Source organism: Diorhabda sublineata, chromosome 1 (genome assembly GCF_026230105.1).
Source record: "Diorhabda sublineata isolate icDioSubl1.1 chromosome 1, icDioSubl1.1, whole genome shotgun sequence".
NCBI classification, from domain to species: Eukaryota; Metazoa; Arthropoda; class Insecta; order Coleoptera; family Chrysomelidae; genus Diorhabda; species Diorhabda sublineata.
In genome coordinates, this window is record NC_079474.1 from 28,194,788 (window position 1) to 28,206,114 (window position 11,327).

Below are 11,327 nucleotides of genomic sequence, written 5' to 3' on the forward strand. Positions count from 1 at the left end.
TACACTTTATTAAACTTTATTTGAATTAAAAATAATAAAATTAACTATTAACATAAAACTTTTATTGTTTTGTTAAAAGGAAAAACATCCATAAGTTATTTATTTATGCTAGAACTCAAAGAGAGAATGAGTTTCATGCCCGGCAAATAACGTGCTAGCGACAACAATAGAAAAATAAATACAATAATAGAGGTAGAAATAAATAATTTCAAATTGGCGCCCAACGTGGGGCTCACATAAAACGAAAAACGTGGGCTCTTAAATAATAATAACACATCACTAAAAATAAAAATAAACAAAGAAATCATGGAAAGGAAAATGAACTTAAGAAATGGAAAACAGGTAGGTACAGAAGAAAGATCAGAAGAGGAAAAGGAAGAACGAAGGCATAGAAGTGGTGATTTTGAGGTGCAGTATTTAGAACAAGGAAGAGAACAATCAGATGGAAATGTGACAGGGGATGAATTGGAAGAACAGGAGGATAGGAGACAACAAAGAAACAATTATGATCAATTAATGGAATTTTTGATTAGTATGAGGGGAGAAATTAAACAAGATATGAATAATATGAGGGGAGATTTTAATGAAAAGATGGATAATATTAATGGAAATATGAATAGATTGGAGAGGAAAATTGAAGAGGTTAAAATTGAAGGTTTGAAGGAAATTAAGAAACTTAGACAAGAAAATGAAGATTTTAAAAAAAGAATTGATAAGGTGCAAGAAAATATGGAACATCAAAATAAGAATCTAAGAATGGAGATCCAAGAAAATGGGATCAAAATCAGAGAAGAAATTAAAAAAAAGGTAGTGGAAGAGGTTCAAGCATTAGGAAAATGCATAGAAGAAAATTTACCAGAAACAATACTAATGGAAGTTACAAGACAAAATGAAGAAGTAATGCAGGAATATCAAGAAAATTTCAATAAAAAAATTAAAGACTTAGATGTTAGAGTAGAAGAAAAAACAGGGACATGCGCTAAAAGAAATGAGACTATAGGCAAGCAATTTAATAGGGAATTGGAGGAGATGAATAAGAAATTGCGGGAAACTGTGGAAGATATAGAAGATAAAATAAGACGAAATGGAGGAGGCATAATGTGTACAGGAAATGTGGAAATAGGGGTAAAATTTGATGGAAATATAAATACAATTCACCCTAAAGTTTTTATGAAAATAGAGTAAAATGAAAAGAATAAAGGATTTGATGGAGATGAACATGCACTAATGTGGTTTTGCAATAAAGAAGAGCAGATTATAGATATGGAAGGTTTTGAAACACAATTTTTAATGTATTTCTGGGGGGAAATTCAACAGGCCAATTTTCGAGAACGGTTGTATTTCGGAAAATTTGACTACAATAAAAATAAAAATTTAAATTCTTATGCTATGCAACTCTATAATATAGCACAATATCTAGAACCAGCAATGAAGGAGGAAGAATTAGTTTTATATGTAGGAAGACATTTTAATGCTGAGATGTCTGAAACGATAGTTCTGCATAATATAAAGACTATGGATAATATGTCAAGTTATTTACAAAGAGTTGAAAGGAGTATACAAAATGGAGGTAGAGAAATAGAGGTAGAGAAATAGAGGTAGAAATAAATAATTTCAATATATATATATATATATATATATATATATATATATATATATATATATATTGATTAATTGATATTTCTATCAACGTCAATGTGAATATTGAATTTTGAATTCTATGAGTTTAAAAATTTTTACAAGCTTTAATGATATCAAAAATCACCGGCAATCTTAATTAATTATTTTCCAGACGATGAATACATAAGTATTTGAAAGCTCGGAAAATATATTGGAAGTTAGTTCACTTTGGTGTTTCCTTGCCACGTTCCCAATAAAAAACTGATCATAATAGAGCTGGCAAAGACTCCTTTACAATTCACATACAAATATTGTTTTTCTTTTTTATGATCATTTATTTGAACTATTTGTTTGTCTGTTATTTTACCCTTGTGAAGTTATCCACGGATTTCTTCCACACATATTTTTTTACAAAATAAACTAAAAAATGTTAATAGATGGGACGTATAATGACATTATAACAGGCTACAAAATTCTAATAAAAATTGAAGATTAAGTGCATAAAACATTTTTATTTTCTACATGTTTCTCGATTCTGAATCGAAGATCCAAAAATAGATGAAATTATTCAACTATTACAAGTTTCATCTAATTAAAAAACAATGAACCAAAAATTGTGATGTAAGTATTTTTTATAACTTTTATAACGTCAAAAAATGTCCATTCCAGCGTTAACGAGCATTGTTCTTTATGAAATCGAGGCCCCAAGACTCTTTCAAATTTTCTTTAACTATTGAAATATGAAAATACACAAAGAACGAATCAAAACATTTTCACATGACAAATTTACGTAGATTCTCAGTATCTTCTCAAGAGGTACGGAAAACAGAATCTAAATATATTGTTCAAATTTACAAATGACAAGAAAAATACTAAAATCACAGTTTTTTGTTAAAAGGTTTCTTATTAAGTATCCTTCGCGACAGTTGAAGAAAATTTGAAAAATTTCTAGGCCTCTATTTCAAAACGAACGATGCGCGTCAGCGCTGAAACGTAAACTTTATGAATTTTTTTTACATTATAAAAAATACTTACATCACAATATTTTGTTAATAGGTTTCTTATTAAGTATCCTTCGTAATAGTTAGAGAAAATTTGAAAAAATTTCAATGCTTCCATTTCAAATCGAACGATGCTCTCAAAGGTAAATTTTATGAATTTTTTTACGTCATAAAAAATACTTACATCACAATATTTTGTTAAAAGGTTCCTTATTAAGTATCCTTCGCAACAGTTGAAGAAAATTTGAAAAATTTCGAGTCCTCTATTTCAAAACGAACGATGCGCTCAAACGTAAATTTTATGAATTTTTTTAGCGTTATAAAAAAAACTTACATCACAATTTTTTGTTAATAGGTCTTTTATTGAATGTCCTTTGCAATAGTTGAAGAAAAATTTAAAAATTTTGTGGCTTCAATTTAAAAATGAACGATGGACATCAGCGCTCAAACAAGTGAATGAATTTTTAAGCTTTATAAAAAATACATTACAATTTTTGGTGGGTTGTTTCCTAATTAGGTGAACTTTATCTTCAATTTTGATATTAAAAGTATGCAGTCTGTTATAGAGTCATTTTATGTCTCCTCTATTGACATTTCTCGAAGGATCAACGAATAATCGCCATTCTGTTTTATATGTCCCGGAATATCAGTATAATAACAATGTGTCTCTTCCCTTTTGAAAAATTCTGATAAACTTTATTTCTGTTTCTGAACAAGGTAACTTTCTCATCGGGTATTAATAAGATCTTGATAATTACAAATCTTAAATGAGATCGTTTAAGTTAGATTGGTTAATTAAATGTTACGTATTTTCTTGCAGATATAAACCGTTCGCAGCACTAGAAATCGATTCTAATATAGTTTGACTAGATTTACCGAATTAAATTTATTATAAAAGATATTTTTAATATTAAATTGGCTTAGTACCAAATGAAAAATCAGTAGTTACAATACTAGCATTATTTTTTATATTGTATCTCATTGTCCTCGTAACACAACAGTCTTTTTCATGGTTGCTAAGTTCTCTCCATAACATTGATGAACTAAATGAGAGGTATACATTATCTCTCGTTGACCATATTAGCATGTGGTACCCACTTTATATGTTGGTTCGCAGTAGGAATTAAAAAATAATGAAGATATGCACTACATGTGTGTTTGCACTTTCTACTCTACATCTCAATTAAATTTTAAACGAGAAATTGAACATTGTAACGTTATATTGTAATTCGCTTATTAGGTTTAAGGAAAGTATCATTTGTTTCGAGGTATATTAAAAAATTGAAATATTTTTTGGCAACAACGCGCTCAGCTTATTTAGCGCTCCGACCTAAGTATAAAAATTTATACTTAAACTTCCAATGGCCTCTATGAAGAGTACTTTTGTTTACCAAATAGGTTGAAAAATTTATTTAAGAAACTTTACTGATTGTTACAGATTTTCCAATATCAATTGTAGATTATAAAAACTTATATAAAAGCCTTTCCCGACAATTTTTTTGATCATTTTATGAATTTATTATTTTTATATGTTTTATTAATATATATTAATAAGTATTCGTTAAAAGGCAATTGAATCATTATAAATTGAACTACATTATACTTCATTATTTAGACAGATGAACTTAATTGTAGTCCTTCTTGGAACTTAGAAAAAAATCATTATTATACTTCGTTAACTTGCTACAAGTAAATATTAAATTATAAAACGTAAATAGACGAGTAAAATGTACATGTAATGTAATGTAAGGGCGTTTGGTTTAAACAGGGTACCAGACGTGAACTGAGCATTTTTTTTCTGGAAAACAAAATATCAAAGCAAAAACAATAAAGGAAAATAAATTCTTTGCAAATAAAACAAAAGACAAGGAAACATTTCAATTCCATAGTATCTTTATAAATAATCATGGTAGACAGAATCGTCTGAACTAGATCCTCTTTAATCACATGTTCAACGCAGTTTTTCCAAAGCTCTTGGGATTCTGCTGCTAGAACTTTCTTTACGAGTTATACAACCTCTTTACTTAGTTCTGGAGACTGATTACATTTTCGTAATTCTGATTTTTCGTTTGCCCATATTAACTCCATAGAGTTAAATATTCAATAGTAATGAGGTAGTATGAGAAGAGTGTTCTTTGCACAGCTTGTCAATATAATAAATTTTAGATCTTTAATAACAATAAGCAATTCTTCCTTTGTTGGGCCGTATTTACGATCGCTGACAGGAATAGGAAATTTGTTTTCAGACATAAATGCTAAAATTTGAGCTTTGTTACTACTATTATTTGGTATCTTAAGGAGTTGTCGCGAGTAGTAGGATACGTTGTCCATAATGGTTATTGACTTTAGTCGAATATTAGGTAAAAGCTGTTCATTAAACCACTTTTCAAATAATTCTGCTGCCATATCTTCATGATAATCAGCTGCGCAGTTTTTAATTTTCTAAGCAGATATTAATAAAGCATTAGGCACGAAACCGTCTATGCTTTCAGCTTGTACTGTTATAATGCTTCTCTTCAGAATATGTCTTATTCAAACAGCAATTTTTACTATTGTTAACCCAACCAAAATTTATAACATCGTGACTCTCAAAATCTATTTCATCTAGATAAATGATGTGTGTATTAGAACTTAGTAGTCTTTTATCTGACGCAAATAATCTTGTCACCATCCTCGAAGATTCGGTAATTGCCATCCGTTTATTCAGTTTTTTGTGTTTAAAACCACATGCTGACAAATCTTGACGTAATGTTTCTAAACTGGTATAAGTGTATTTTTTACTCTAGTTAATTCAATAATTCTTATTATGATTGCATTATCAGATTGCTGAATATTTTTCTCTTCTAAACAGTCGATTATATTTAAAATAACTTCTGTGTTTTTATATGTAAATATTTATTATTATTAAACTCATACCTATCTTTATTCTCACTACACTGTGCAATTTCATTGTCTTCATTTGCCCATGGTCTAAAGAATGTCATATTTCTATTTATTTAAAAAAATGTATGAATTAAAGCCACGCCACTGCTTATCACAGACTTTCTGGCAGGAATATTTCGAAGAAATGCCATACAGCTTCGGTCAATAGAAATGCATTTATTTTTACGATTCGATGTTTGCATTGGTAAACAGTGGAGATGATGAGTCCACGTAGACTGACGGTTTGTTAGATGTTTACCGAATTTTATACGGGGTGTAAACATTATTTTTCATTTCTTAAGTTGATATGACTGCCGTGCGTATTAATGAAATATTGATCGTTCCTCGCATAACTGTCTTCTGCAATTGATATTGGAAGAACTATAACAACTGGACACAAGCCGCCTCTGGATTTCTTGATGGATATACATAAGCAATCAATTTTATGGTATTCTAATTTATAGTTCGTACATAATGCTTTGTTTCTAAAATCTAAGAGTTTTATAACTTCGAAACTAAGGCTAGATGAGAATAATTTATTTGAACCAACGTTATTGTGACTTCTCTTACTTGCTACCTGTTTTTAAGTTCGTTGACACCCTGTATGAAAACGGACGCATCTTTTTCCTTAGGTAGAAACACTTTTTTCTCGATCCGAAAAGTCGATTTGTATAACAGACGCACATTAATCAGAGTTAAAGTTAAATTGGTCCTATAGCACGAAATTCCTTCACAATTGGCAATCCCAGTGGAAAGAAATTTAAATAACAACCAAAGAGGGGGGGGGTTGTTGAACGAACGAAAGCGAGAAGGGTTAACCATGGTAAAGTCGAAACGGACAAAGAGAGATAAGAATTTGTTATTGTCGGGGACGTTACCCCCAGTCACGAGGTGCCTCGGGTAATGTCTGCCCTCTGCATCGTTACCGAACACAAATGGGTGTTAGAGATGGGAATAGAGCTTGTTGCCAAACTTACTGTTTTCATAGTAGATTTTGTAACGGTACTGTTTGGATATGGTTTTAAAATAGCCGAAGAAGAAAATTTTTATTCAATAATATCATTATACCTATCGTATCTAGAATTGTTTGCATTCAAGTATGCTACAATTTTAATGTGGTTTTCAATATACCTTCAACTTGTTGAAATAAGGTTTTTATAATTGAATTTTAAATTTTTTGTAATTAATGTATGTATGGATAATTTTTGTTTATAAAGAATTTCTTGTATTCAAATGGATACAGGCGGCTCATTTTTATGAATGAACGTTTTTGGCCACTTGTATACGACGTTAGAAACAAGCAAGTACCTGTCGAATTTTGTTGGGAACGAATAATCTACACGCATTTGCAAAGTGGCTCGCGTAGTGTTCGTATCTTTGTTATCATCATCATCATCAAGCCTTCCAATCCTTTGGATTATGTCTGTCGCTTATAACGCTTTAAAATCCTTTTTTGAGGTTGATTACCCCCCGTTTTCTATTTTTGTTTTCTTTATAGTTTATCGTTTGTCTTGGCAGCTTTTGTTGTAATTTTCCATTCCTTTCGGTTCTGTCATTTTGCCCTCCAGTTCTCTATTTTAAGTGCTCTTATGTCCTCCTTTATGTCGTTTCTCCAAGTTTTTTTCGGCCTGCCTCTTCTCCTTAACCACAATGGGTCCAGTGCGTTATCTTTCGATCATTTCAGCTGGTTTTGCGGTTCCTTTTAGTTTTTATTTTTGGTTAAGCATAGAGCGAGAGACGCCGCAGTACCGTGAGTGGCCAGCTTAACAAGTACTCCAGTTCTAGTATGTCATTATTATTGTCTTTTTAATTTCTTCATTATTATTTATCTGTGATTTTGTAGCTTCAAATGACTATCTTAGTGAAACCATAGAAAACTTAATCAGGTCAGGAAATTTAGATGTGGAAAATATTATTATGGAAAACGAAAAGCCACTTAACGAAAACAATGGAACATATGCATTCACCTGGGATATATTTACTTCATCGAGACTAAAACTATTTGACTTGTTCGAAACAAAACCAGGCGTAATTGAAGATATACTGAAAAAAAACTTGATTTTTTAAAAATTTTCATAACTGATTACCAAATAAACTATATAGTAACTGAAAAAGATATACCCAATGTATAAAATCTTAGGCTAATACTCTACCTCATGCTTTCATATAAAAAGTTGGTATGATACCACCTATGATAAAATGGAAATTTTTTTGTCCGTAATATTGTGGTAATACTACTGGTCAAAAAATGACATATGTATATACAAATAAAGTAAACTCTATATTATCCAGAAATATATTCGAAATACTGGTGAGAACATGGTATTTCGACTATACAAGATCACACCCTTGATGAATATACTGGCGTAATGTTTTCGAAACGTCTATGTACCAGAAGAAGAATTTTGTATCGATGAGACACCAGTTCCCTTTCGTGCCAGCTTCAAGTAATATATTCCAAATAAGCGACAAAAATTTCGATAGAAATTTTATAAATTGTGTCTTTGAGGCGGTCATAACCTGAAGGTATATTTCGGCAAAGACAAAACTGATGATATAAATATTTCCGGTGCCGTTAAGACTGTCCTGGAGCTGTCAGAAAATTTACTGACAAAGGGCGGACTATTTACACAGAGAATTTTTATAGTAGCGTATCTTTAGCTCACGAACTTCAAAAGAGGAAAACTCATCTAGTGAGGACTTTACGTTCGCACAGAGAAAATGTTATAAAAGCAAAATTGGAGAAATATCAATCTACGAGTTTACAAAGTAATACAGATTGTACTGTTTTGAAATGGAAGGATAAAAAAGATGTTTTGATGATTTCAACAAATCAATACAATTCAATGGTTTCTGTAAGAAGATGTGGAGAGGAAATAGAAAATCCGACACTAATTTCAGATTATAATAAAGGCAAAGCCTTTATAGATCTTTCTAACAGTTGAAATTATATTCAACCAGTTTACGAATGGGATCAAATGGTACCGAAACCTGATACCAGGAACTACGCTAATAAATGCATATCAGACGGCAACAAAAAAAATGTCCGTCACTAAGTTCAAAGAAGTAGATGAAAATTTGACAAAACCTCCCAAGCCTAATCAAATTAGCCTCAATAATGTTATAGTGGACGACAAAATGTAAAATGAGAGACGTTAAATGTTCACAAACTCACCATATATGTAATGCTTGTAAAAAAATTTATCGTTTGAAATGTTCTTATTACCCATAAATCAAATTTAATTTGATAAATATTATGTTAGTATTTCAAATATAATGTATATTTTCTCAAAAATTATTATTTTATTATTCCCATAAAAATTTCTCTAACCAAATTCAAATTTTGGACCAACAGGCAATTCTCCGTATACATTTAATTGAACACGTAGCATCTGTTTGAATTCAGCCAGCCTAAATAGTAAAGGCAAATTAGGCGATTTTGAGCTAAAACCTGAAATTAAATCGGTTTTTGATTTTCTAGATTCTGGGAGGTTTTTGGATACTGAATAAGTCTGGCAACTCCTAAAAAAATTACGGGCACGGATTTTCGAAATTTTGGGACTTGAAACTCAAAAAAAAATTGAAACGCGAATAACTCGAAAATTATGAGGATATCGACACAAACTGCCGGGACAAAAATATGGAGCACAAAATTTTGTATAAAAAAAGCTTCAATTTTTTCTTAACCTTAAAATTTCCATTATTCGATGTGTTTGAACGCTCAAAAATATTTTGAATCGTGAATAACTCGAAAACTACGTAGAATTCGAAAAAAGTGACTGAGCCAAAATTGTGGAGCACGAAATTCTCCATAAATTGATTCGTAGGTATTTTTTCTTAATCTCAAAATATTCACCTCAAAATGGATTTATACACTCAAAAACATTTTGATTGAATTAAATTAATTATCAGTTTGATATAGATCGTTCTAATTTCATAAAAAAAAATATTATTTGATGAAACCAAGAAGTAGTTCATGTGTGTTATATACATGAAAATATTTATAATAACACAAACGACAAATCTCTCGTTGGATTGCTTGTTTATATGGCGAGTGGTGAAATATATCCATTGAAACTTCAAGTGATTTTGTGGCTAATATATCTCTTCATCTCGAAAGATTTTCGAAAATTTCCTGTCGAAAATTAAGAAATAGTTTACCAAGAGCTCGAGCAGTTTCCATGTGCGCCTGGAATCTGGAGACGTTTTTTTGTAGAAAATTTTATGCTCTGCATTCTTCGTTTGGCAGTTTTTACGAATTCCGAATTTTAGAGTTACAAGTTCCAAAATTTCGAAAACTCGTAATTTTGTTTAGAGTTGCTAGGCTTATTCAGTAACCGAAAACCTCTGAAAATCTAGAAAATGAGAAGCGCCCAATTTAATTTCGGGTTTAATCCTATTTTATCTGTACTAAAAGTAAAAGTACTCCTATGTATTCGATTGGATACAGGCGGCCCAAATAATCAAGGTGACTTGTATCCAAAAGGATACAAATCTCGTTTAACGTGGTAATTGATTAATACAAACACTCATTACATTTATATAAGACGCAGAATTTAATTTTTGATATATCAATTTTAATTCGATTTAAATTAGTTTTCAAAAACAAATAGGATATTAAATTTATAAAACATATATTTTTTTTTACTTTTTCTCTTTGCAATACATACCATTATAATGAACATGGTACATTTGAAAATATCCCCTTGAATGATTTGAATAGAATTGATTTATTATTAAGAATATAAATTTCATCAACTATCTGACTTGAAATTATATACATAGGTATAATGAAATTAAGAATGTTGAAAGTTGAACATTGGAACATGATAAATGTTTTTTTTTATTACTTTACAATACTGAAACGTTTCTAGTGCCATAAATACTCTTAACGGTAGAATCAACCGATTAAAAATTATACCATACCAGTGGCGTACTGGATCATTCTGTTTTACTGACAAGCAGGACATTTTTCTATTTTTAATTGTAAGTATTTCAAAGGTTAATACTTTAAAAACTTTAAAGAAGAAATGCGAAGGAACGGAGATCCAAAAAAAAATAAGAGAATGATAAGATTTAGTTTTTTTAACTATGGCAAACTATTTTTTTAAATTTAAGTGAACTATGACATGGTCGTATGTAATTTCATTACAATTATTCATAAAAAAATTGACAAAACGATAATATTTTTTTTATTTTCATAATTTTCTTTTTGCCAATTATCCTCATTATTTTTTGTAAACACCATTATACTTTCAGTAATATGAAGAGCCATCAATGACTAAGACTGTTTGAACGACACAAACGGACCTTAATTTAAAAAATCAATCAATCAATCAAAATTTTCTGTCAATAAAAATACAGCAAGAAACAAAGGAAAAACTCAAAAATAAAAAGGACTATCTAAAAGCCCAAACTTTCAATTTTTTAGAATATTTAGTGCGAGCCTCACAATGAGGATTTTCTCTGCTCCAATATCTACAGTTCTGTTTGTTAACCGATCCGTTTAAATGAAACGTCGCTTCACCAGAAAAATTTTGTTTATTAACTGCAAATCTGCATTCATTGTGTCCAACATCAATTCACAGAATCTTTTTACTTCTATCAGGATCATCTTCATTTAAATCCTGAATCAACTGAACTTTGTAAGGGTGGTATTTTTCTTTATGCAAAACTCTCAAAATAGATTATTTACTTACATCACTGGCAGCGGAAAGTTCTCGAGTTGTCATGCGGATTTCCCCTCAATTTCTAGAAGTACATATAACTTTTTTTCATCAGTAA

General features: G+C 30.3%; 1 protein-coding gene across 1 annotated transcript; it reads left to right on the plus strand.

Annotated features, from left to right (window-relative positions):
• The first annotated feature begins 306 nt into the window (after positions 1-306).
• Positions 307-1,596, plus strand: LOC130452971 (uncharacterized protein PF3D7_1120000-like). The gene is made up of 2 exons (XM_056792563.1): positions 307-897; positions 1,195-1,596. The coding sequence occupies exons 1-2, from the start codon at positions 307-309 to the stop codon at positions 1,594-1,596; spliced, it is 993 nt and encodes a 330-aa protein (XP_056648541.1).
• The last annotated feature ends 9,731 nt before the right edge of the window (positions 1,597-11,327 follow it).